General features: G+C 36.5%; 3 protein-coding genes across 5 annotated transcripts; all 3 read right to left on the bottom strand.

Moving 5' to 3' along the window:
- Window positions 1-4,662: 4,662 nt before the first annotated feature.
- Window positions 4,663-5,865, bottom strand: LOC116178491. Its single transcript, XM_031498032.1, has one exon. It carries the CDS (start codon window positions 5,863-5,865, stop codon window positions 4,663-4,665), a length of 1,203 nt encoding a protein of 400 aa, XP_031353892.1.
- Window positions 5,866-14,105: 8,240 nt separating this feature from the next.
- LOC116174554 (dimethylaniline monooxygenase [N-oxide-forming] 2-like) lies at window positions 14,106-21,352 on the bottom strand. 3 transcript variants are annotated; one of them, XM_031492504.1, is made up of 7 exons: window positions 21,034-21,352; window positions 15,944-16,139; window positions 15,759-15,900; window positions 15,412-15,711; window positions 15,222-15,366; window positions 15,013-15,176; window positions 14,106-14,965 (listed from the first exon to the last, which is right to left on the bottom strand). In XM_031492504.1, the coding sequence occupies exons 2-7, from the start codon at window positions 16,129-16,131 to the stop codon at window positions 14,675-14,677; spliced, it is 1,230 nt and encodes a 409-aa protein (XP_031348364.1). In that variant the 5' UTR covers window positions 16,132-16,139; window positions 21,034-21,352; the 3' UTR covers window positions 14,106-14,674. The 3 variants fall into 3 exon arrangements, with proteins under 3 accessions (XP_031348364.1, XP_031348353.1, XP_031348359.1); XM_031492493.1 differs by lacking the exon at window positions 21,034-21,352 and adding an exon at window positions 16,396-16,488; XM_031492499.1 differs by lacking the exon at window positions 21,034-21,352 and adding an exon at window positions 16,250-16,378.
- Window positions 21,353-21,474: 122 nt separating this feature from the next.
- On the bottom strand, window positions 21,475-27,218 carry LOC116174544 (flavin-containing monooxygenase FMO GS-OX-like 3). Its single transcript, XM_031492482.1, has 5 exons — window positions 26,664-27,218; window positions 22,607-22,748; window positions 22,256-22,555; window positions 21,895-22,203; window positions 21,475-21,848 (listed from the first exon to the last, which is right to left on the bottom strand). The coding sequence occupies exons 1-5, from the start codon at window positions 26,849-26,851 to the stop codon at window positions 21,543-21,545; spliced, it is 1,245 nt and encodes a 414-aa protein (XP_031348342.1). The 5' UTR covers window positions 26,852-27,218; the 3' UTR covers window positions 21,475-21,542.
- Window positions 27,219-27,675: the final 457 nt, after the last annotated feature.

Consider the following 27,675-nt stretch of genomic DNA (forward strand, 5'->3'; position numbering starts at 1 on the left):
TGGTGTTCATGTGATTCGATGCGCCTTTAAAAATAGATTAATCAGCTACCGCATGTCTCCAACCGAAACTCATGTTAATGTTTCTGATTTTATGAATGATATAAAAGCGAAAATTGTAAAAGTGATTAATGATCAGTTAAAAAGACACAACCCTTTAAAAATTAACTTTGAATTATTTGGCGCATATTACTTGGATACGAAGAATATCACCGATATCAAGTCTTTCCAATCAAAATACCAAGTAATCACAATTTCCGATCCCATTGAAGATCTTTTTCAATCTTTATCTGAAATTGTGGATCGAAAAAATTCTGAATTTCAACAAAAGGATTCTGGTAAGTTAAAGATGGTGTATTAATATATTACTAATTTTTGTTTGTTACAGGATGGACTTTGGTTCAACTATTGTATCTGGAAATTAACATTCTTAAATTCAACGCACTTCGGGCATCTTCCTATATACCATTACCACCGTTCATCTCAAACAAGAAGGCTGTTCTGAACATACAAAACAATGATGAATACTGCTTTGCATACTCTTTGGTTGCTGCATTATTTAATCCTAAAGGTTCTCCCCAATTACCCTCATCGTATCCCAACTTCAGGGATGTTTTCAACTGGAATGGTGTCCAATTTCCTGTATCTATGAAGCAAATTTCAACGTTTGAAGCTAACAACATCAACATTTCGATTAACGTTTATGGTGTAGAAAAAATACTGAAAGATGGAACAACTTCATATGAAATTGTTGGTCCTTTATACTACAGTAAGTTAAAAAAACAGCATCATATTAATTTGTTGTATATTAGTAATGACATGGGTAATCAGCATTATTGTTTAATTAAAGATTTTTCAAAATTAGTCAGCAAACAATTAAGTAATAGTAATGGTAAAAAAATTTTTTGCGATGCTTGTATCCATTACTTCCGGACAGAGAACGCTCTGAAACGCCACACAGAAAGAGATTGCAATCAAGTTTATACCAAATTACCGAGTACTAATCCTAAGGTTGATAAAACTGGGAACATCTGTCCCGAAAATATTTTAACCTTTAATAATTATCATAAACAAATACGTCATCCGTTTGTAGTATATGCAGATTTTGAATCAATGATAGTACCCATTCAAACAGTTGAACCTAACCCTCTTCAATCGTTTTCAATACAAACCCAGAAACATGAACCATATTCGTGGTGTTATTACATTAAGTCCACATATAATGATGAATGGTCTATCCTTCGACAATATCGCGGCGTAGATGCCGCTACTAAATTTATAGACAGTTTAGAAAATGATATTAAGGAAATCTATCATAAACATCTAAAAAATCAAGTACCAATGCAACCATTATCGAAAAATGAGAAAAAAAGTTATGATGATAGCACAACTTGTTTCATTTGTGGAAATGAGTTTGTCAGTGGTTCTGAAAATGTTAAAGTAAGAGATCATTGTCACGTTACCGGTAAATATCGCGGAAGTGCTCATTCCCGGTGCAATTTAAATTTTAAGCTTCAAAATTATATACCAATATTTTTTCACAATTTAAGTGGATATGATTCTCATTTATTTATTAAGCATTTAGGTAACAAAACCGATGAAATTAATGTTCTCCCTCTTAGCACTGAAAATTATATAACTTTTAGCAAACACCTCTTTGTAGATGAAATTGAAGTGAATGGAAAAAAAGAAAAAAAATTTATAAACTTGCGATTTCTCGATAGCTTCAAATTTTTATCGTCATCCCTTGACGTTCTTTCTAGAAATTTAGCAGATGATCAATGCTCTGAAATAAGAAAATTTTTTAATTGTGATGAAGAATTTAAGCTTTTACGAATGAAAGGGTGCTTCCCATATTCATACGTAGATTGTCTTGAGAAACTTGATGAAAAAAATATACCACCTTATGATCAATTTTATGATATTATGAGGGGGGAAAATATCTCATTGGAGGAGTATGATCGAGTGTTAAATGTATATAATGTATTCCATTGTAAAAATTTAGGAGAATACTCGGATATTTATTTAAAGTGTGATGTGTTATTATTAGCTGATGTATTTGAAAACTTTAGAGACCTGTGTATGAAAATTTATGGATTAGATTCCGCGCACTATTTTACTGCTCCTGGATTAACTTGGGACGCAATGTTAAAATATTCCAAAGTGCGATTAGAGTTACTCACAGATATGGATATGTACCATTTCTTCAAAAAAGGTATCCGAGGTGGTGTGAGCACCTGTATTACAAGAAAAAGTGTTGCCAATAATGAACATCTTATGGATTACGATCCCCAACATTTAAAAAGTTTTATTCAGTATTTAGATGTTACAAATCTTTATGGATCAGCAATGCGGGAATATTTACCACATTCTGGGTTTACATGGTTAAGTGAAACAGAAATTCAAAATTTTAACTTGTTTGATGTTGGTGATGAGGATGATTTGGGTTATATATTAGAAGTAGACCTACAGTACCCTCAGTCTTTGCATTCCTTACACAATGATCTTCCATTCTGCCCAGAGAACATTGTACCTCCAAATTCTAGACAAAAAAAATTAATCCCCAATCTTTTTGATAAAAGAAATTATGTTATCCACTACAGAAATTTAAAGCAAGCTTTAGATCACGGTTTAGTATTAAAACAAATCCATCGCATATTAAAGTTTCATCAAAGTCCTTGGTTAAGAGGGTACATTGATTTAAATACAAAAATGCGCAACAACTCTCCTAGTAAGTTTGAAAAAGATTTTTTCAAGCTAATGAACAATGGCGTCTTCGGAAAGACAATGGAAAATGTAGATAGACGAAAAATAATAAAGTTGCTAACTCACTGGGAGAATTTCGGTAAACGTTTGGGAATGGAGAGCTATGTGGCGAAGGTCAATTTTAAAAGATTTGTTCAATTTAGTGAAAAATTATTTGCTGTAGAAATGGGTAAATTATCAGTGCTTTATGATAAGCCCGTATATGTAGGTTTCACCATATTAGATATTTCCAAAATTGTTATATACAGGTTCTTTTATGATGTCTTACGTGCTCAATACGGTAGTAATGTTTCCTTGCTTTATACGGACACTGATTCATTGATTATTGCAGTTCAAACTGATGATTTATATCAACATATGAGAGAAAATTTACACGAATATGACACGTCAAATTATGTTAATAATCTACATGGGGTACCAACTTCAATTTCTGTTATTGGAAAGATGAAGGATGAATATGCAGGAAAAGCAATTAAATGTTTCTATGGTGCTGGCGCCAAAGCTTATTGTGTTAAACTGGCAGATGATAAGCTAGTGAAGAAAGCAAAGGGTGTAAAGAAAATCGTAATCAAAAAAGTACTTACGGAATTTGACTATAAAAATGCTGCTCAGCAGGAAAGCAAAAGTATATTTTGCAAAATGTTTACATTTCGATCCACTTTACATGATATATACACTGTGCTCATTAATAAAATTTCACTTTCTTCAAAAGATGATAAAAGGTTTATTATCCCAAATACTTGCAAAACTTTGGCTTGGGGACATTTTCAAATTCAACAATGTGCAACTCTTGATGAAAGCAATAATGGGCTGATCTCTGCAACGATGGTACTGGGTGAAAACAATGATAACGTTGAAAATGATAGATTAGATTTTTTAATTAAAAGTGTAAAGGAGGTTATGGTTGATATACAAGCAAATGAAAGTGTAAATGTAGTTATGGCCGATATACAAGCAATTGAAAGAGTTACCCCTGTTATTACAAGTGCATCGAGTACAGATATAGAAATTAATGAAATAATAAATGATGCTTATAATAATTTAATTACCCCTGTTATTACAAATGAATCGAGTACAGATATTGAAATTAATGAAATAATAAACGATGCTTATAATATTTTGATGAGTTAATTTTTGAGAGTAATTCTAGTTTGTTACTTTTACTACTGTAAAAAACAATTAACCTTAAATGTGTCTTTATTAATGTAATTATTTATTGTATATTTATTGCATATTTTGCCACTGTAATATAAAATATTGAATAAAACAATTGACCTTAGATGTGTCTTTATTAAAAAAGTAAGTTTGTAATGTAAGTATTTACAACAACAATAATTAGTGCATAATATAATTATTATAAACATAAGTTACGTTTGACAATGCACAATGACAAATTGGTCGTGAATGATGGTAACATGTTGCTTCCAAGGATGGTAGTGCCGGTTCCTCTTCAACTTCGATAACTTTTTGTGTTAAAATTTTACGGATGAAGTCAGCCTTTTCCTTCCCTTTTACATACACATCCTCATTTGTCGATATTAGACGGTGCAGTATCGTGGAAAACATGTGAGGTGGTGTATGTCCCTCTTCCCATTTAATGCAATGATGATTATGCATCAACCAATTGGCTTGTCGTTGAAACTCTACATCCAAGTTGCTCCAAGGAAACGGCGGTTTAAAAACATAATGTGCCAATTGATTACCGTTGTAAACTGCTAATTCTTTTGGTATAAAACCATTCTTAGAAGATTTGAATCCTTGTACGTCAACTACAACAACCATGCTTCCTCTGTAAAGTGTAGGTTACGACTGATAATGTTCCGTTTTCTAGATGGTATATATATATATATATACTAATCTAACAATAAGACAAAATAGTTTCAGTTTCCCTAACCAGGTTTAAACTTGTCGCACTGCCTTTGTTAATGCGTTGTAGGTAAATACTCGATCGTGCAAAATCAAACAGTAGGCTATAGTATCTTTTGGGATATTGGCATTAGTTTCAAATTCGATTCGCAGTACCACCGATTTGGAATTCAAACCTTCTTTTTGATTTGAGCAATCGACAACGATTAAAGGAGCGATTTCTTTAAATTCTTTTCGGTTTAGTACAGGTCGATTTTCTGTGCCATAGTAAGACGATTGAAACTTTGCGTACATGTCGTATAATGTGGCGTACCGATTATTTCCATAATTAATGTTTAAATTATCATAAGGATAACGTTCCGTATTGAGAAACACACGTACATTTTTAATGTCACAGTGATCAAATTGGCTCATATCTTTACTAACTTGCCCATCTCGATTTGTTTGAAAACCGATGATGATATATCGAGGTGTTTCCAAACTGGTTGTCGTCTTTATAGCCCATGTATGTTTATCCGTTTGTGGAAGAGCTGGGTATAGGTGTGTTTCCCAACTTCTAAACGCGATTTGGGTCTCCGAATTTTTATCAATGTATTTTGTTAAAGCCAATTCTTCCGCAAGTGCTGGAATGATGTGAGGTACTTTCCAATGGATCTTCTCAATGTCTACTTTAAGAGCTTCATCCGCAACTGTGGATATTACAGCATCGTCATCTGCATTGCTTCGTATGAGAACAAGTTCCTGTCGTATATTTAATATCACTTTTCTATAGTCCTCGGCAAATCCCAATAGAAGCTTTAGCGGTATGCAAATGTTGAAATGACCTGTTGGGTTTGTAATTGTACTAGTACTGGTCGGGAACCATCCGCAATTTTGATAACGCGTATTATCACTAGGAGTTAAGGATACTAAAGCCTTCATAGTTGATGATAACCCTGCTTTAGTTATGGAGTCGACGACTATCCCGTTTATTTCATAGCGAATTTCACTAAAAAGGAATGCAACGCCATTATTTACAAATTTTGCGTTAAGTGATGCAGTCCCATCTTGCCGCAGTAATCTTCCCTCAATGTAGAGGTGACTTTCTGAGGGAAGAGTGCACATGTCTTCCTGTATTGGAATTCTAATTTCATCATTATTTCCAAATCTCGTAGTGTACGGTTGGTGTGTATGATATTCATAATTTATTATACTGTTGTCCACTAACACTTTTTCGTTTACGTCTAATATATTCATTTTAAAATGGTAAAACCCAAAGATTTTAGAAAAGCCTTATTGGTAGCTGTTAACGGTTTGGTTGTTGGACGTTTACTAATCTTTAACCTAGCAACCTTGGGTCTTTTATTTTGTTCATGTTTACATCCACATCGATTATATAATTTCACCATTATCCACTTTTCTTGAGGTGCAATCCTATCGTGATTACTTCTCCGTTGAAATTGACAACAGCACCGTCTTGATCGAGTATTCTAAGAGTTATGTTGGAAATGGTGGTAACGTTTATTGGTAAATAAATAACATTTTGTGGACACTCTATTATCTTATAACCTGCAGGAACGTTTGGGAAGAACTGGTAAATGATGTGGTCAGGTGAACCGTTCTTATAGTTGCCCGTTGTAATGTTGCACTCGACCAGTAACGAATTAATGTGCAAAATATCAACAGGATTTGTTGCAGTATGTGTAATTTTTGGAGGGAGAATAATTTTTTCAAATCCCAAGAGCGATCCGATTGAATTAGGACTTGTAAAATCTATTTGTTGTGTTGACTTAATGGTAGCCCTAAGCGTATTGTTGTTAGCGAGCAGATCTACAAATCCTCCAAATTTTGCAACCTCGCGTTTTATATATTTATCCAAATCAGCTACTTCATAACAACCGGGTGGAATTTCTATAGTCGTTTGTCCAAACTGAAATTGATTATTAGCGGATGTTACGTTTTGTATTGTGTTGTACGTTTCGAAATTTGTTAAACCCAAAACGTATTCTTTGTCACTATGGAGAAATATAGGTGGATTAAAATCTGCCGTTAACAAAGGTTTAGTTCCAGTGAAAGAAAATGTGAACGACATGTCGATTGCTTTGTAACTGAATCACATCACCTTGCGTTGTTGTATAAAAAACGTAGCACTAAATGTCCACAATTGTAAGTATTGAGTGCTTGTAGCTGGTCATAATTGTATTCAATTGTAATTCCGCTACCAACCCCTCGAAAATAACGGACGAGTTCTAATGGTGGTTTCACATTACCAACACTATCAAAATACAAGACGTGTTTACCACGTTTGATGTATGCCGTCCAATGTGTACCTTCATTCTCCTTATCATCTAGATTGATGATTCCACATTCGTTTTGACGTACAGATGATGGTAAACTGTTGCGCATGTAAATGCCTCGAAAATCTGGTATTTTTAGCATTTTGACATATTTGGTAAGGTCCACGTCCGTTAATGCGCGATGTGGTAGCTTCACTGGGAGTTTTTTTGATACGGGTTTAAATATAGTCCCAGCCCCTTTTTGTATGGTTTCAGATAAAGACCTTTTCCAATGGCGGCGGCCTCCATCGCTTGATTATGTCGTTTCGTCTCTTCTAAAGCTTTGCTAGCATCTTTTGCAGAATTTACTGCTTTTGCTATGGCTGCTGCTCCTCCACCTAAGGAACCAAGGGCGCCCAACGCTGCAAACAGTGGAATAAGGGGTAGAAATCCACCTGTCTTAGGTAGTGGTAAAATTCGTTGTTTTGGGGGACGTATTTTCTTTTTCTTCAATGCACCGAGAGCTCTTCGGACGGTTGTTTGTAAATTGGAATGTATTTTACCACCTATACGTTTTCTAGCTAATTTGATAGCGTTATTGAAAGTAATAGGAGCGTTCCGTTTTCTCTTTTCCTTTGTACCCATTCCGAATGTTCTCTTTCCCTTCATTGCACCTGCGACAGTAAGAGCGGCTGCCTTTTCACCAAAACTGGCGTCTTTGGAGCGAAATCTAGTCCACGCTTTCTGTTGTAGTACCTTGTCCGCCTTATGACGGTCACTTAACTCTGTAGACTTTGAGTATGCAATATCATGTTCCTTACAAGCTTCGTCTAAAGGGTTGACTCCTGTGTCACCACGTGCCAGGCGCTTCTGTAATCGTGTTCCTGGACCACAATATCGATATCCGGGCAAATGCAACTCTACAGGTAATTTATTTATAAGAGTATTAAGGACTCCTTTGCCCTTTCGGTTAGCTTTATGAATTTTCTGAGAATAAACCTTCATGGATAGGTGTTGCTCCTGCAAGGAGTTTATTTAATATGCGAATCGCACACACACTTTTCCCAATTATATAGCCTCGTATATATACGTGGTGAGCAAGACAACAACCTCTCAGTATCACAATGACTACAATCCGCTTTATGCCTCAACTTATACAATTACCTATAAAAAACTACGATTCGTATTCTACAGAAACGCAATATCCAAAACATAGTGACCTGTTGCAGGGGGGATGTAGGAGAGGATTAATAGTAGGTCCTTCAGGATGTGGAAAAACTAATGTTATGATAGCGTTATTAGAACATCCGAATGGTTTGCGGTTTGAAAACGTGTATGTGTACAGCAAGTCCCTATATCAACCAAAATATGAGTACCTTCGTAAACTACTACTGCCACTGAAGGGTATTGGATTTTATGAATACGATGATAGTTCCGATGTCATACCTCCTAACTTGGCTCGGAAGAATTCGGTTATGATCTTTGATGATGTAGCGTGTCATAAACAGAATGAAATACGTGAACATTTCTGTTTCGGTAGACATCAAAATAATGACTGTTTCTACTTATGCCAAACGTACTCCTCGATTCCAAAACAACTGATCCGCGACAACGCAAACTTAATTATATTATTTCAGCAAGACCTAACCAACTTAAAGCACGTGTACGACGATCACGTTAATGTAGATATGTCTTTTGATCAATTTAAAGAAATTTGTCATCATTGTTGGAGTCAAAAGCATGGATTTCTAGTACTCGATAAAATAAGTGACATTACCGCTGGCCGATATAGAAAAGGATTCGATTGTTACATATCCCTATAAATACATCCATTATGTTTCGTCTATCGTAGTTATCATGGAAAAGCGTTTGGCAAAAGACCTGATACTTGCTCGCAAATCTGTCAAACAGAAATATGACAGTTTGAAGCAGGATATGGCGGTTACAGAACGCATGGTAGAGCAACACTTTAAACCCATTACCCAACCGCTAAAACAACTCTTGACAGTTACTAAGTTAGATACCGTCAAAACAGAACTACCAAGTGTCAAACGTCAATCACCAATATTTGCCCAACAAACTCCGAGAACTTCCACTCCCCAAAAGGTGGCAAGAAACCTTTTTTCTATCGATGAACCCAGTGTTTTGCATGAGCCTAGCATTTTAGAAGATAGCGAATATGGAGATCCCACTCCAGAAGACGATATTGATGTACCGACACTTGACGACTTGCGCGAGGAATTGTCCCACGTAGGAACGAATCCTGCATTTGAAGAATTTCTCGATCAATACCACGGTTTGCCAAAGATATATGTAGAGGGAATATTTAGGGACACGAATAACGAGTATGACCATAAGTATGGCGTCCGCTATGAACCAACATTAAACAAATTTTTCGTGGGTGATTCGGAATTAGATTTTGCTAAGGAAGATATTGTGATTGTGTCTTCTAATGGAGAACGCTTCACATACAAGGGAACTCCAGGATTATTCGAACTACTCTTTAAAAGAAATCCCATTGGCTTTAAATCTGCAGATTCTAAAGCTTATCGTGATATTATAATACGCACTAGTGCAGCACGTCGACATTATGATGCCAAAGCTCAAATCCAAGGAAACGGTCAACCAAAGTATGTTCAAATTATTAAACCACTGTTGCAAGGATCAAGTTCATCAAGCGGATTCTCGTCATCACATCTAGGTCCAACACTCAGACAGCGCGCTCTAACCCTTTCTACGAAACGGGGAGGTACTTTATCAACTCTACAGCTTAACAATAAAAAAATAGAATTTGTTCCTTGGAATGATCCAAACAAGTTAGTGAATTGGTTAAGGGTGTTATTAGGATCTAAGTCTGCCGGGAACACGGCAAATCATAATGAAATAATTTACATAACTGAAGAGTTGCGTAATTCTGGTATAATACAATGAGAAGGTATATTTATTTATCAGTAAGACCATGGCGCTTGAACTACCTTTAATAATTATGGGTTATCAACACAGTTTTACACGTAGAATTACTATTCATGGGGAAAAAGACCATATTTACTTGTTCCCAATGAAAAAAGCCATCGTTGCAACGTGCAGATGGTTTCCATCTGACGCTACAGTCCACATTGCTGGAAAAACCTATACGGATCCATCTACAATGAGAGGGCATGTGTTAACATTTAATGATCAGATATCAGCACATTGTAAGAAGAAATTACAGAGGCCATTCTTGTTCGAGGTCATATTGCATGTTCCTTTGCAAGAAGAATAAAGGTGCGCTCTTATTGCATTTGAATTCATTACAATTATGACTCTCGACAAATTTGGACGACACATTCACGCGCACCACTATATGTATGACCCGTCAACATATACTTATGAGTACCAGTTTGAAATAAAAGGAATAATGCATAAAACAGCATCATCGTTTTACCTTTACCATAGTGAAGAAGATACTAGATATAAATTTCCTCTTACTGAAGGAACCGTTGTTAGTTGTTCATGGTTTCCTAAAGATAGTAAAGTAAATATAAATGAGAAAAAGTTTGACGCTCCTTCATCGTTGATCGGGTTGACATTGAAAAGAAATGATATATTTAGTGTATCATGCGACTCTGCTGGTGTAGGTGTCGGATTTTATCTGAATGTCATATTGCAATCCAAGCTTAAGAAATGAGTAAGGAAGTGATAGTGGAAGAATTACATAAACCGACAAGAAAGAATTTTCCACGACGATCTGTGGTGATCAAAGGTCTTAATGATTTATTTCAAGCCGATTTAGTTGAAATGATACCGTATGCTGGGACTAACAAGGGTATTCGCTACATTTTGGTAGTTATAAACGCATTTTCAAAGTTTGTTTGGGCATATCCTATAAAACGTAAAAATGGAAAACTCGTAGCAGACGCTATGAATAAACTGTTATCTGGACTTAGAAAACTTCCAAAAAATTTACAAACTGATATGGGAAAGGAATTTTATAATAAGAACTTCAGTGACGTTATGAAAAAATTCAACATCAACCATTATAGTAGTTATTCTAATCTTAAAAGCAGTATTGTGGAACGAGTTAATCGAACTCTTAAAGGAATGATGTGGAAGGCATTCAGCTTACAGGGTTCTTACAAATGGCTATCGCTTTTACCCCAAATAGTTGAAAAGTACAATTCCACTAAACATCGAACTACTGGATATAAACCTAATGAAGTTAATGATAAAAATTCTGCGAGCATTTTACGTAAATCTTACAAATACCGTAAAGTAATGGATCCCAAACCCTCCAAGTTTGCTGTGGGAGATTATGTGCGTATCAGCAAGCATAGGAGTGTATTCTCTAAAGGTTATACCCCTAACTGGAGCTATGAAGTTTTTCAAGTTGCTATGGTAAAACGATCAACACCAATTTCATATATTTTACGAGATAGTCGCCAGCAAGACATCAAAGGTCGCTTTTACGAACCAGAACTGCAGGCTGTCAAATTTCCAGACATTCATTTAGTGGAACGTGTAATACGTCGACGAGGTGATAAGTCCTTTGTAAAATGGTTAGGATTTGACAATTCTCATAATTCTTGGATATCTACCTCAGATGTAATATAATATAAAAAATAAAATGTTTTTTTACAAATTTATTGTTTCATTTCTATACATTCACCATTACTAAAGCGACTAATGTATATAGCTTCCCTATGTTGCTTACTTAATATAATGGATATAACTTTGTCTAACTCAATAATTCGCCTTTTAAAACGTTCAGTATCTCTTGCATGTTGTTCCCATAATCCTATCCGAGCTGCATGGTGCGCGAACTTCCACACGACCATATACCGCACTGTGTTTATAGAGTCATTAAATTTCACTCGACCCGTTGACATCTTCTCTTGGTAAATATTTTTCGATGTTATTCACGAAGCTGTCAAGTGATTTGGATTTTAAATCCTCAACAAGGTGTCGAAGGCACGAAAAGCAGTTTCTTGGATGATCTTCGATGGTGAAACCATTTCCTTCTTCTTCCTTGTGTATTAATAAATACTCCTGGCACAAGCTCTCTCCACTGGTGTACTTGTCCGCTAGGTTATGTAAATATTCATCACTGTACCATCTTCCCAAACCATACACTTGCTCATGTTCAGCGTCAAAACACAAATCCCTCATTTCCCTATGTAATCTCTGCACCGCCGAATATCCATCATAAGCAACAGGCCAACTCTGCTGACTATAAGCAAACCACATGATGACTAGTGTTTCATACAGAAACATGCACAAAATATATATACAATTCCCCCACTTAGTTTAACGACTTGATAATTTCAGCATCCCACATGAGTTTGTCCTTGACAAACAGTACCACTTCCATTAAGACGGCAGTGTTCTGGTCATGCAAGTCCTGTAACGGTGTAATGATACTCATTATATTTTCAATGTAATCTCCAGTCATTTCAGCGGAGGCATTTATAATCTTATTGTAAAAATTATCAAACTCTAATGTGGTTAACATTTCCAGACGGTACGTTATTAAATTCGCCAGTAACCACAACCGTTGAAGTGAACCAAATGCCATATAAATGTCACATTCCCCGTTGTCAACGATTTTTATGACTTTGGTATTGTTTATCACTTCAGACGTTATGGTTTTGAATCCCACCTTAATTGGTAACAATTTTCCTTCTGTTGAGCAGAAGTAATTCGTAATAAGGTTTTGATTGTCTGTGAATACTTTCCATTCACTTTTATCAAAGGAAACACCTGCAGTCTTGGATCCACAGATTCTTACCATTGGTGTGAATTGACGGTACACTGATAGTCCAACACACACCCATTTACTTTTACTATTGTTAAGTTCATAACGCGATTGATTGACTAAATTAACATCACTAACCGTGAAAGGCACTGTATTATTGTTCTTCAATTTATCAACGGTTTGCTTTAAAAAGTTGATATTATCCATGATCGGTGACTACTACCATGCATTACATTGTGTGTATTATATAGTACCAAATCCCCCACGTAACGTTGGTTGTGTGGAGACCTTGACTGTGTGGTGGATTTAATCATTGATTTAACCTTGACTGTGTGGTGGATTTAACCTTGAAGTGTGATGGATGACAGTGGAGGGGATACATAAAGCTGCTAGCGCCCAAGCAGTGGTAATCATTGTTTCAAGATGTGTGGAGAAGATGTGGAGCCCGACAACTTCTGTTTTGATAAGCGCTTATTATCATACCAATCTTGGAAAGGAGCGCAATCACCAAAATCCCTCGCAAGTGCTGGATTTGTGTATACACAAGTTGGTGATACTGTAAAATGTATTTTCTGTAACGTTCGTATCAACAAGTGGAAAAGTAGCGACGTTCCTTTAGATGAACACCTGCGCTGGTCGAAGGATTGTGTGTACGCAGTATTATTACAGAGAAAGCCGACATGTCGAGGTGAAGTAAACGCTACTTTCATATGTAATTACTAGTATGGTACACCTGATCCCGAAGCTGTCCACCGTATATTTGAAAACCTTCCAAGTGTTTTCTTTAATATTCAGTTTGGATATCAATATATCTGGATTTTTTTAAAGTATGAGCTCATGTATTCTCGTTAACCCATTATAGAAATATGTTAAGTATACCTCTCACCTCTGGAGTGTTATTAATGTTTTTTGTCGTTCTCTAACTGTACTTGAAGAGTGGTAATCATCCTTCTCAGACTCTTAATGATGTGAATGCTGGTATATAGTATCTGACTATACACTATCGTGACCTCGCAGTGTGTGAGTGTCATGACCTTGACTTGAACGTGTGGTGGACCTGGAGTGGTGTGTTCATTGCTCTCCACTACCTCATTCTCTACTAATGATGCAAAACATGTAATACTCTCACCTCTCTCAATATACGTGAAACACTAAAAGAATATATAATATACAAATCACTACTTCTTTAAGAATGGTAATATCAAAGATAATTACCTTACACTATCCGTTAAAGGTAATATTGTTTGATCTGAGCATCGCTCAACTCACGTATAATAGAGTTGGTACTATTCTCACCAACTCTCCACTCGCATCCGTGAGTCTACGATTAAGGTATGTATTCCTCGTACGCTTATGGCATGAGACTAGCTCTACCTGCACCATCACACTCTCATGTTGGCATGGTCACACACACTGGATAATCGATTTTCTCCATATGAATATGCTCCAACCTCTCACCGCTTCGCCACACCTCGTCTTACTCTGGCCATTATATTACTACGAAACATACAGTTCATTTTTTTAACTTGCAGGTGAGGTAGGTTAAGGTCAATATAATACATCGTTCAATAAGTACCGGGACTGACACACAGATCGCGTTAGTAAAATCTGCTTCGTTTTTCGAAAGAACCAATCTTTAAATGACATGTGTCTCATTTTCACGTCAATTGGATCATAAACAGCAAAGCTACTGTGGTGAAAGTGAACGAGTTGGGCTTCAATCTGCTTCCCCACCCACTATACTCTCCACATGTAACACCTAGCGACTACTGGCTGTTTTCTCGTCTCAAAAAGATGGCCCAGGGGAAAAAATTCTGGCTAAAATTAGGAAGTCATTGCTGTAACTGAAGGTTACTTTGAGGACAAGGAGAAATCGATTACAAGCATGGTATCGATTATTAGATAAGCGTTGGAATGGTTGTATAGCTCTTGAAGGTGATTATGTTGATGAATAAAAATGAACTTTGCGAAACAAATTCGGTTTCCTTAGTTAGTCCGGGGGCTTATTGAACGATGTGTTAACTATATTCCGAGCTCTATTCAACAATGCTGGTTAACGTTAAAGTTGTATAAAATGTTCTCCATCTACGATTTGAAAACAATCTTCTAAATTCCTATCCATTCGGGCTCTTGCATATAATTTACTAATGACAAACGGTACCGATGGAATGCCGGCTGCTTCGGACAACTCCAAGAAATATTCTGCTAAATGTTCGCTACCAATTTTGTGGTAGTATCGCAGGGGCATGTTTTTCAATTCTCTCTCGTTTACGTAAGCTTCGAGTTCTTCCAGCATACGTTTAAGCGGCGGTAAGAATTTTTTCCTTAACTGAGCCAAAGAAAATCTGACCTACACAAGCAAAAGGTAACTGTTCGCATCAGAGGGTGCTAACTCACTTGAATGTCACAAACGGGTATCACGGGCACTAAAAAAGGAATGCCTATAAAAAACATTGTTGGATGGTTGATGTTGACGATGTGCTTGTAGAGCGGATACACCCAATTGTCATTAACGGATATACCACAAGCTTCGGAAAGGAATGGGTACGTGTAGGCATAACCTTTGGCAGAGATTAAAATAAGTTGAATCGTCCGAATCTCCTTACCGGTACAATACAGAATAACATCCACATCTTCTTTGGTACCGTCTTGAAAAGTTGCACCGTAGTCACTAAGCTCTGTAATCTCGGGCTTCGTCGATAAATTTTTTCGCGAGACGATCTTTTCCTTATGTCGACAACTCAAAAACACCTGCATTACAACTTTTTACAAGGTTATAAGCCTTTGGACGCTTACATGGTCAGCTAACTCGGCTATCTTTGCAGCAATATCGGTACCAGATGATCCCCCACCAACCACTAGCACACGTTGATTTAAATACGGCTCGGGTTTACGATAGTCGTGACTATGAAGCTGTTTACCCCTGTATACACTTTGTCCACGAATGTTGGGAATCGTCGGAGAGCTGTAGTGACCATTGCATACAAAGACCGAGTCAAATTGGTAAAACTCTTGTGACCCGCTTTTCACATCGCTCACTATTAACGACCAATTCGAATTGTTTAAGGGTTCCACGCATGTGACGCACTTGTAATACTGAAAACGAACAGTTTTTTCATATCAACTCACGGTCGCAGGATTACCTTGATCCATTTTTGCAAATCAAAGACCTTCGCGTAGTTATTAAAATAATCTAATACTTGAGTCTGACTAAGATACGATTTTATTTCCTCCTTTGGATACGGAAAATCTATAAAATACATTACCTCTTTCGGCAGATTGGTCCTACAAAAATCTTACTGACCCAAATGACGCAGTTAAATATTACCTCATTCCCTTGTACATCGACGAGTGGATCGGTATGCCATTTTCATCCTTACGAATTTTGTCAGTATAAACCCATGTACCTCCAAGAACTCCGGTCTGTTCGAAAACGGTACACTCGTGCCCTTCATCCAAAGCGTACTTCAGCGATACCAGTCCCGCCGGTCCTGCACCGATTACTCCTATTTTCATTATTTAAACTACAACCCAAAAATGGAAAATTATGCACTGTAGTTGATACACTTGATCAGAAATGATTTTTGATCCTATCATGTGGTTTTTAATCTCTGGTGCTTGAATCTGAACCTACTTATGTCAGAAAAGTACCCCCAAGTACATTCAAATTTACAATAATTATTTAAACATTTTCGGTCAATGTCAGAGCAGTAACTAAATGACAAAATGGAATGATCGTGTTATTCTAGTATAATACGCAAACTTTTGTCCGTATCTTACCTACTGCAATTGCGATGATTAGTCGCAAATTTTTAAAACACAAAAATAGAATGCATTATACGTCTATAATTACCGCATGGCCAGTGAATGATCGTAAAAATATTTTTTAAGGAAATTTATGACTTAGTTTTAATTACACATAAAATGGTGCATTTTGTGCCCTACAACGTTTATAGTATAGAGATATTTGTGCCTTCCAAATCACTACGTTCTTCCGTCTGCTGGAACGACATCCAAACGTCACAAATGCTGTCTTTTGGTCAACGTTAAATGGGGAAGGGCGGGAGCCTTTTGGTGAATTAAATATACCATACGCAAAGTAGCTTATCAAATTATTAGTCGGCACGCATCAGCTTCTATTTATTAATGTTTCATTTGATACCGAAACTTTTATATTGTTTTGGTCTTGGTAGGACCTCGTCCTGCTCAGGATTTAAATAGCGCTATCGGCTAGCGCCCTTAACCAGTACCTATGACCAGTTTCGTGATAAGCTGATTATTTAACGATTTTAACCCGCTGAGGCATTTACACGCGTAGTGGGGTAGTACTAAACATCAAATAAAGTCCAATACTTCAAATTCTTTGTTGCGATCGCATTTATACCTTCATGAGTACATATAGAAATCTCATATGCAGTGAAAATACCTATTGTAGATGCATATTATGATCTTAGTTGCGACTTTGTTATGTACATCGCGCGTAATTAATGGAAATACCGGCCGGTTCAAGATAAGTACTGGCATTGCATCAAAAATAAAGCAGACGATGCATCACCTACATTTGACAGTACTTATTATTGATTTAAAGATACAATTCAGGTAACGTATCGATTTTGATTCTGAAGGGATATTTAAATTTGTCGCTTTTTTTGGCACCACGTTTCCCGTTCATAAATATACCCAAATTAAATTTTAGATATCTGAATACCGCTTGGTTAACTGTATTAACCACATAATACGTAACATATATTTATAAAGTAACACATGGTAAGTTTTATACGATGAGCTATAACCTAAGAAGCAAATCAAGTGCAAGTCAACGAGTCCGTAAGTAAATATCATCAGCACCATTGGGGTACCGACATGGAGGATAACATTTTCAACCTTATATCTACATCGTGAATCAGTGAAGTAGAAATAATTTTCATGTCCTTTGCAAAATTCCAGTTTTAATTTTTTTAAGGCAGGTAGTATTTAATTTCGTCATTATATTCAATGAAGTATGTTTTGTTGTTTTTCGATACCAAATCTGCCATTTTGTTTTCAATTAAAAAAAATATTTTCACATGTTGTTTACTAAAAACGTGTTGGGTAGATTTACAAATACAATAAATGAAAATAACACACGAGCAAAGTCAAAGGGTTACCTATCAACTTACAATAAATGTTTGAAATGGCAACCTCCCCGTTGGTATCATAACCGCAACTTGGACTCGCAGGCCGTAGACACTGCCCTGAGCACCACGGGAAGAGTAGGGTCACTTTCCCCTCCTATACCTCGAGCTCGAAAGCGTATGAATGTGATGAATATTGACTTTGTGCCATGTAGGTACTTGATATCCACAACATGAAGAAGGGCAATTGTTTCATTTGTGGAAGACCTTGTCTATAGAAGGGTGAACTACAATAAAGGAATGAGGTACCACCTCATTGAAAGGAGCAAAAAAAACAAAGACAAGTAACGCCTCCTGCTGAAGGCCTTTCCTTTGTCATCTTTCACAATAAATTCAGAGTACGTACCTGAAGTGAGGGGCAGCTAGAGCAGAGCAAAGTCGTGTTGCCGGGCGTAAATATCATGGACTTGGTTTTAAAAAAATTGTGTGCTATATTCGTCAGTCGAATTTGTGGTCAGGGAAAATAAGAAGAAGAAAAAAAGCCGCCCATGTTATGATATTGGAATGTAAGGATTTCCTTATAGCGGTAGCTACGAGCAGAGGCTATGGCGAGGTTCTCCAAAGAATCAACCTTGTTGCTGATCTCTGTTCAGAAGCAGGTCGTTACCACCGGACGTGCGGCAAGGCATTTTTAAAACCCACTCCAAGGAGCATTTGACTCCCTTGATGACAATAAAACCGTCCATGCCGTGGATGTATAACCCTGCACTGCAGCAAAGTCAGAGACGACCATAAGGAAACCGAACAAGTTATTATATACCATTGGTACCTTTCCAAGGGACCACACTGCAGGGCTCCAGTCCGTATGACACCAATGAGCAGAAACCACTCACTGAAGACTAACTTTCTCCCAGTGACTTACCTACTATGGATTTATGACATTCGTCGCTAACAGAGGTTTTCTGCAGCCACTGTCCTATTTACAGAAACCGTGAAGTCTATAATGTCGAAAGAAAGGTTCTTGTTTAACGAGAAGAATAAAGACTGGCTAATATCCATGTTAAAACCAAGCGAACATCAGAATGCTTTACAGTGCGCCCAACTGTTGAAGATGCCCATCGTCACGGAATCTATTGCAAGAGTTAATTAGTACACTACTGTGGCAATTGTGGGATAAGATACAGATCTGTTCAGCCTTCTGCTTAAACCGGAAAACACTTTGTTCTCACCATGGCTTCTGAAGCACTCCACCACCATCAAGGAGCAACTTCTCTTCTTCCACGGCATCAGTGGATCGGCAATCGGCATCGGCAATTTTTCGGCAAGGAAAGATGACGTAACTGACTACGTAAAGCCCTGGAGAGTAACCCGCTGTTGCAGGATGCTGTCCAGAACTTTCAAAACCCTGATGCATCCCAGGATGAGGTGATCAGTGCAGCGGAAAGGCTCTTGGTTGGAGTGTACGCTGGCAGGGTCACAGCCTCGATTCTTGATTAGCTGCGATAGGAGATGTTTACCTCATCTCTCCCTCGTACCTCAGTAACAGGCAAGAGAACACTCCCTTCGTGCATACCACCAGGTAAGGCGTGGTGTGCCCTCGATTGGAGAAGTGGAAAAGACCGCCGACTGACATTATCCCAATAACCACTTCAGTGAAACCTGCCCCAGCAAGGTGCTTCACTCCATCTCTTACAATTGTAGGGTGGAGTGCAGGACTTGTTTGACAATCTTGAATTGGAAGGTCAAGCGTGCTCCAACGCTTCTGTTGAGGAAGAAGCATCCAGCACCCCTTATCTATTGGAGGAAGAAGAGGAGGACCTCAGCAACTAATTGATGGAGGAAATGCAAGATGATCCAGAATTATTAATAGGATATTCCAAAACTGTTTTTAAAATTTGGCATATAAGTATGGTCAAATTTTGGGCGTTCTTTGAACACGCCATTAAATTCTTTACAACTTTGATTGCAAGAATGTTTTGATAGCACCAGTACTTTGGATGCTACAAACGACAGAGTTGTCAAATGGTACATTTTAGCGAATATAGGAAACATTATTGTTCTTCAGCCGTCGATTACTACCTTATAAATGGATCCAGTTTTAAAGTGCAGCCAATCGACGCAGAAAACCTGAAAAAAAGCCCGAAAGTTTTTGGGGCACCAACAGTTAAACTAAAAAAATAAAATATGTACTTATTGGCAAGGAAGGGAATTGTATGTTTTTTCCCCAACTTTCAAGCAGAGTAACTATACACAGAAAACCGATAATTTTCAATAGGTTTTCCTACGTCCCTAGCTCTGCAACTTCAGTAAAATTGTGCCTTTCTTGACTGGGTACGTAAAAAATTCTTATAACGTTAATGCATCCAGAACACGAAATTTTAAATGAACTAAATAACTATAAGATATAGAAAGTGGTGTAAATTAAAATTCGCCATGAAATAATTTAATTACAGATATTAATTAAGATACATCTCTTTTGCGTAGATTGACTTTCCATTAATTGTTAAGTTACCAAGCATAAGCTTACATAACCCTCCTTTAAATTACAAATTAATATACTACAGTTCATTCAGTTTCTCACTTAATATACGTACGTTAAAATTCGTCGTGAAATAATTTAATTTAAAGCACTTCTGTTTGGCGTAGGTAGTTCTTCTATTGATTCTCCTTAAATTGTTAAGTCTATTATGGAGCAATGAATCAAATGAATGCAAAATTTTAAATCTAGGTAGGATTTAATATATAAACTGAATTAAATTAAAATTCGCCATGAAATAATTTAATTTAAAACACTTCTCTTTGGCGCAGATTCCATCCCCCACTGCTTTTCCTTTAATTTTTAAGTTAAGTTATAATATGTACTTCTTCAAAACATGTAATTGTTTATTAATAATAATGGTGTAATAACCTCCATTTATTGTTATATGAGATATCAAATTTCGGCGTATAAAGTTAAAAAAATTTGAAATTAGCTTTAATAGTAGGTACCTATATATCAAAAGTATTCCATTATCTGTATTTTGCAAGCCACAGAGTGATAATTATTAGAGATTGCAATCAAATTCCATAATTAGATTTAATTACGCTAGCACCATCTGCTGAGCATGTGTTGCAGAGACTACGTTATCCAAATCTGTACGTACTGGGGAATAGCGCATTCTACTTTATAGTAATAATCTTACATATCCTCTTTAAATTTTAGCATTTATAATTATGTAGTCAAACTAGACATCTACTTATCAAAACGACCCATGGCAATAAATGGTAAATTTACTATTAGAAATAAGAAACAAAAAAAACTTACCACCCCCGTATTATATTTATTGCAACGTGTCATTACACAGTAAGGATACTGCAATAGTTGTCAAATTAGTCCACAAGATGGCGCTTAACGTATCATTCAGAACGCATTTTAAAAAACTACCTAGAAATTTATTCAACCCCGTCCATTTTTTACATTGCGCACTTTATTTATCCTCATAGTAACAAATAGATAAAAACGCGTGCATGTGATTATCAAACTAAATTTTTTTCTTCACGTTTCCTTTCTCAATTAAAAATTAATCTCTGCATATCTAGTCCAGAGTTTACTAAAAATTCCATGCACTTATATTGCGAAAAAGATGACGAAACAGTCTTTACGTCAATATTTTTTCTAAATTAGGAAATGTCTAAAGCATTAGGATTATGAAACAGTACATTAACTTCATCGTTCTAGTTCAATTTTTAATTTAAAGCGAGCGAGTTATCTTCAGTCAATAATTTATTTAATACCTAACCCGAATATAATAAATATACAATAATTTTAAAAAGTTAACATTTAAACTGCACAAAGTTTTCGCTATCAATGATCTTAATACAATTAGTCAAATCTCTCTTATTGTTATCCACCCAATCCAGAATTTTGTTTAACACAATAGGCATCGGGCGGATATTCGCTACCGAGGAAAGCTCCTTAAAATACTTTTCTTGACTTTGGACCCCCTTAATGCGGTGCGCGTATCTTTCGTGCAAACCGTTCGTTAAGCGTTCAACGTTCTGTTCCTCCAACTCACGTAGCATTTCCTCCTTGGGAGGCAGAGAAAACTTACCCCCTACGGCTGCTAAGGCAAAACGTACCTAGAATTGTTTTAGTTAGTGTTTGTCGCATTTTGGGATGATTTACCTCTATGTCTAGTGCGGGTATCTCGCATAGATAATACGGTATTCCAATAAAGCACATGGTCGGGTGGTTGATGTTCACGATGTGCTTGTATAAAGGCTTCACCCAGTTATTTTCAATTCTTATGTCGCACCCTTCCGTTAAAAATGGAAAGGAATATTTATAGCCTGTGCAATACAGGATGGTATCAAAGGTATCTTCGGTTCCATCTCGGAAGACGACTCCGCTTGGCGTAATATTCGAAAGTTCTTGCTTCTTTTCGACGTTGTCTAAGTCGCTACTCTTCAGCCTTGAGCGATAACAAAGAACAACCTAGGAAAGAAACTAATTCAAATACCCGAGCTAGTACGAACTTAAACCTTACCTTATTGGCCACTTTCGAAATTAACCCGGCGATATCAACCCCCGAGGAACTGCCACCGATAACCAACACGTTTTTTCCTTTGAAAGACTCGCAAGTCCTGAAATTGTGACTATGAACTTGCTCTCCGGTGAATTGGTCGTGTCCTGGCAATTTCGGTACGTAGGGAACGCTGTAGTGGCCTGTACAGATGAAGACGGCGTCGTAGGCCTGCGTTTCGGTCAACTTTGTTTTCGCATCTTGAGCCGTAATGCACCAGCCGTTAGCGCCTTCTGCTGCTATCTTAGTGACACGTTTATAGAACTGAAATAATCTGCATTAAAACACGTTTCCAAAGTGTTTGTGAATAAATACCTTAATGTGTTCCTTTAAATGGAATGTATCGGCGTACTGGTTGAAGTACTTTATAACTTCTTGCTGGGAGATGTACGATTTCGTTTGTTGTTTCGGGTAGGGAAAATCCAAGAAGGTCATTATTTCTTTGGGGACATTGGTCCTGAAACAATTAAATGGCGTTAGATGGTCATCAGGTCACATTATTCCTCAAATTTCGCACAATTTCGAACTCAATGGGCTTTCCTAAGGCTGCAAAGGCATGTGGCATTAAAATTTTTATATGTATGTATTAGATAATTTAGCATCTACGTTGGCTTTAAAGTAAGCCGAGTATACAGAGGGTTTTTTTTATTTTTTTGTTCAAATAATAATAGAAAAACAAAATTGGCAAATTTCGGTTTTTCTTCGAAAATCATTGGAATTTACCGGTTTTGTTTACAGCACTCTTTAATAGATCTTTTCTCTGGTTTGACCATCGTCGTATCTTTTATGGTTTCGAAGATCCCCATGATAGACATCCTTATCTTGGATACAGTGTACACTACTACAGGGCCTCGTATGAAACCCTGCGGCACACAAACATTGGTTAATGCTTCTGTTGAAGACATTCTGTTGTATGGTACTAGCTGTAAACGACTTCAGGATAAAATTCAATTTTTCAATGATTGCTTCTTGAGAATAAATCGTTAGTTTCATTTCAATAATTTAAACTAATTTAATTTACCACGTTGCTAATTGAGAATTTTCGGTTTCAATAGCCACGCGATCGTGTGATTTAATTCAAAATACCTACTAAAGTATGTATTCTATTTTTATTTGCCCTGAAGAATAATTATTTCCTATAAATATCGGATGACGTATGACGATATTTACTATTGGAAATCGAGGTTATTATGCTTTATCTCATTGGACGTCACTTCTGGTAAAGAGAACTACAAAAAGTTGTCGATATGACCTTTGTTTGGGTGGAATCTCTTATGTTAATGCTCCAATTCGTTTTAGGTATCAGTTTTTATACCGTGTGTAAACCAAATTATAGGCTCATCTCTGTAATTTTGGCACAATTAGCGGTATGAATATAAAATTTTTGTGGTGTTACAGCTAATTATTTTCTCGATCGACCTCGGATAAATTATCGAAAACAACGCATTAGATGTAAAATATCCAAAAGTGTATAAATATACGGGCTGTGTGGGCTAGTTCTAAAGCTTCGAAATTTAGGGTCATCTTGTTGTCCCATGTGGGCGCCATTTTGCAACGGGTTTGCGTATTGCCTTCCTTAAAATCCGATATTTTTCCAAAAATGGCCTCGAAAATTGTATAGCAAATTTTGCAAATGACCCACGGCTAGCCCTCAACATAAATGACTTACTGAAAATTCCTCCTTATTATTTGTGAAAGTTGACTTCAAAATCTGTTTTTCTAAACACCGAATTACGATAGTTTGGATATATTAATGACAAAATCAATCATGAAATCGATCCAAACTCCATTTTACAGAATTACAGCATCCACTACGATTTTTTAAACCAAATGTTCTTTATTAAAACTAAAAACAACTTTAAATCGAAAACTGAGCTTTTCTAACAATTTCAATGTACATACAATACAAACGGCTTCAATTTATCCAGAGATTGTTATCTTTAAGGACGTTGAAATTAGAATTTTACTTGAGAATGTTTAAACGTGAAACAAAATTAGAAATCATGGTTGTTTTCTTAAAGATAAACAACTTTTAAATTTACATAAATAAAATAACGGTACCTTATGTGAAAAAATGTCCTTCTAGAGATGACGAAGTTGATACAATATTTCGTACAGCTATAGGATGATACGGACTGTAAAAAGGATCTTTCCGTCGGATACCTTTTCTTCTACGAATTTGACAGGGAGTCGTTGCCCTCTGGACGAAATTTCAATGTTTAGAGGTCGCTACCCCAAAAGCGTAATGTTTTTCAGGGGTTTCAAACGTCTTTTGTGTTAATTTAATTGGAGAAATTTCCACTAGGCACCCAGGATTATACGCCTTACTTTTACGAATGTTTTTCTAGTACGTGCATTGAAAACCAGTTCATTTTTTTTACGAATTCTAACTGGGAAGGTCCCCCTCTTTTTTTATTGCTTTCGCGCCCGAGAAACTGACTATTAATCATAAATAATAGCGCCTTTGTAGGGAACAAATACAATATGAAAAATTTAAGCGATTTTGTTCTCGACTAAATAGAGTAGCAATTTTACGCGACGATAAACCGCATAGCCAACTGTTCAAAAATTTGTATTGTCTTTTATGTATTCACTAACCTTTTTCTTGAGCATAGATAATAACTGGCACGTTCGAATTAATTCCTTATGGATGTAAGTTCACTCAATTGTAAACGCACGTAACTTGCGTTTTATGTTAAGGAAAATACCCGCAATCACAAGTTATAAGACCGCAATTTTTACTCCGAAAAAGAACGAACCAACTTTTTTTGTTGCTTGAAATGTTACGCAGAAAGTATTAATCTGCGCGATTGGTATAAAAATGAATCTATCAGAAAAGTTTTTCTTTCGGATTACAACTGCTTGCGCTGGCAATCCAGACTCGAATTAATCTTGTGTTTGGCGCTCAAAAAACAACTAATATCTTGGACCATGTACGTAACGATCTCGTAGCCCAAGAACCAATACCTGCAAATCTCCCGGTATGACAATTAATGCAAGAAATGGAGGCCGGATTCGAAGCTGGTCAACAATCAATGGAACCTAATTCGAAGCTGGTCAAATGGGATGATGTTAGGGTCTTCTTAAAAGGGTTATAGAAAATGACGATGGCACGACCACAACTGCACAGATACTGATCCAGGAGAACAGAATATCTGAAGTACTACGGCAGATGCACGATGTTACATCGGGAGGCTACCTGGGTGTGACCAAAACAGTTAAGTTGAGGGAACGATTCTACTAGGTAAATTGCAAACAAGATGTGAAGGAATGGTGCAGTAAATGTGCAGTTTGCGCCAAGGATCAGTCGGAAAGAAAAAGGCACCAAGCAGTTGGCTGGCAGCGTGAAGGCCCAAGCTGGTGGTTATCAACCTGAAGATCTGGTTTGGTTGTATTGTTCCCAGAGGAGACGCGAGATATCCTCGAAATTACAGAGAGCTTGGGAACGACCGTATGTTGTCGTGAAGAGAATAAATGACTTAGTATACCGGATAATTAAACTACCACGAGGAAAGCCGGTGATCGGGCGCATAAATCGTTTGGTTCCATGCGCAGAACAGAATTAGCCCGAATGTGATGCCACTTTCGCGGAATTTGTGGCACATTACTCTAGAAAGCAGAGGCACGCCTTGCTGTTGTTCGTGATTTCAACGCCGAAGTAATAAATAGTTCGCGTCGTTATAAATTGTGTATGTGTGAGTAATAACTAATATTTTCACTGTTACAAATCGATTCGTTTCAATACTGTTATAAATTTAACGGTAATTGGTTGTAAATAAATAAAGCACGTAATTAAATTTACGTTTCAGTATAAATGTTTAAAATTATTACAATTATTTAAGAAAAGATTTTGAGTTTATTTCAAAGCGGTCTTGTTAAAGTCAAAAATAGTACCCATTTTTAACCATAACAACATTAAATATAAAAAAATGAAAAAGTTAAGTAAGTAACGCGTGAAACAATCATAATTTTGGTTACCATTATCACAAGTGACTAACGTTATATAAAATGTTACAATTGTGCAAGTAAACGTGATCTCTTTTATCGTTACGATAATATAATAGAGGTTAAAGACATTTTCAAATTTCTCACGCTTTGAGGATCTAAGCAACGCGGTGGGTTAATTGCAAATTTGGGCAAGTTTATTTTCTTGTAAATTCTGGTTAAATTAATCGCAATTAAATCGAATAATTACATAATATGCAAAATGATGAGTTGGTACCATGAACACGAGTGTCTTAAATTTTAAATTAAGTAGTTGATTATAAACCACTTTTGACCCCAGCATTCCATTTGCATGTATCGACAAATAAATGAAAAGTATTAGACCTCTTGACGCTTAACTTAAATTTATTATCAAAATGCTACTTACATTAGCCCTTTGTACATGGAAGAATGTACCGGAAATCCATATTCGTCCACCCCAATACGGTCAGTGTACATCCAAGTACCACCAATATAACCCGACTGCTCATAGACGTCAATTTCATGCCCTTCATCCAAAGAGTACTTCGTGGAGACTAGTCCAGATGGTCCAGCACCGATTATAGCAATTTTCATTTTAAACCCTTATTAAGTAACTGGTATCTAATTGTAGACTCTTCAGTTGAATGTTTATTTTTGATCGTACCAAGTAGAATGTTTTATCAGACCTGAACCAGAAATATATATATCTCCGTATCATACGCTTATCTCTTTCGTTAAATCCTAAAGAACAATTTGATTAGAAAGCTTTTTATCTATTTTTCCTTGAATCGAATAACGCCGGAATGATTCCATATCCGTTAGAATCCTTCTAAACGTTTCCATTTGATTGCCATCGACGCTTGTTTAAATTAATAATACGCTTAGATACACCCTTCGTTTGGCTCTTCAGTTTCAATTTCTGACAATTGAATTTGATTCCTGTACCAATTTAAATCAATAGGGGACCATTGATGTCGAACCGCTAACGTAACAATCGATCACTTCTGACACTATCGGTCAGTTGAGTGATGAAGTTACTTAATCCTTAAGATCTTTCCCAACTAATCAATTTCACCAAACTACATTTCATTTATCTAAATCACAGCGGTTAATAATCTCCTTCGATTAATTCACAATTTGTATCGCGTTGTGCCACCGGGAGAACATTTTCGCTATAGTAAAGAAATAAAATTTTTACTGTAACCGGCATTTTCCAATAAGCAAACAAAGAAAATATACATCCATGTGATTGCAAACGTTAAAAAATGAGAGTCGAAAGGGCGACATTAGCTAAATCTATTTGGAACGTTCTTTTAAAATAATGAGGTTTTGTAATCGAATTGTGCAAATTTTTACGGCTTATTTGACCTCAACATTAAAACTGGAATTTAACTCCATTGATAATTACAATAACTGCA

Source organism: Photinus pyralis, unplaced genomic scaffold (assembly GCF_008802855.1).
Source record: "Photinus pyralis isolate 1611_PpyrPB1 unplaced genomic scaffold, Ppyr1.3 Ppyr1.4_LG1, whole genome shotgun sequence".
NCBI classification, from domain to species: Eukaryota; Metazoa; Arthropoda; class Insecta; order Coleoptera; family Lampyridae; genus Photinus; species Photinus pyralis.

Bases quoted from the DNA above. Each gene is read 5' to 3' on its own strand.
- LOC116178491 (XM_031498032.1), bottom strand. From the start codon at position 5,865: ATGAATATATTAGACGTAAACGAAAAAGTGTTAGTGGACAACAGTATA.
- LOC116174554 (XM_031492504.1), bottom strand. From the start codon at position 16,131: ATGAAAATAGGAGTAATCGGTGCAGGACCGGCGGGACTGGTATCGCTG. The intron at 15,901-15,943 runs GTAATATTTAAC...AGATTTTTGTAG, and splicing joins TCGATGTACAAGGGAATGAG to GACCAATCTGCCGAAAGAGG. The intron at 15,367-15,411 runs GTAAGCGTCCAA...GTTGTAATGCAG, and splicing joins TAGCCGAGTTAGCTGACCAT to GTGTTTTTGAGTTGTCGACA.
- LOC116174544 (XM_031492482.1), bottom strand. From the start codon at position 26,851: ATGAAAATTGCTATAATCGGTGCTGGACCATCTGGACTAGTCTCCACG. The intron at 22,749-26,663 runs GTAAGTAGCATT...TAATTGTTTCAG, and splicing joins TCCATGTACAAAGGGCTAAT to GACCAATGTCCCCAAAGAAA. The intron at 22,204-22,255 runs GTAAGGTTTAAG...TTTCTTTCCTAG, and splicing joins TTTCGAAAGTGGCCAATAAG to GTTGTTCTTTGTTATCGCTC.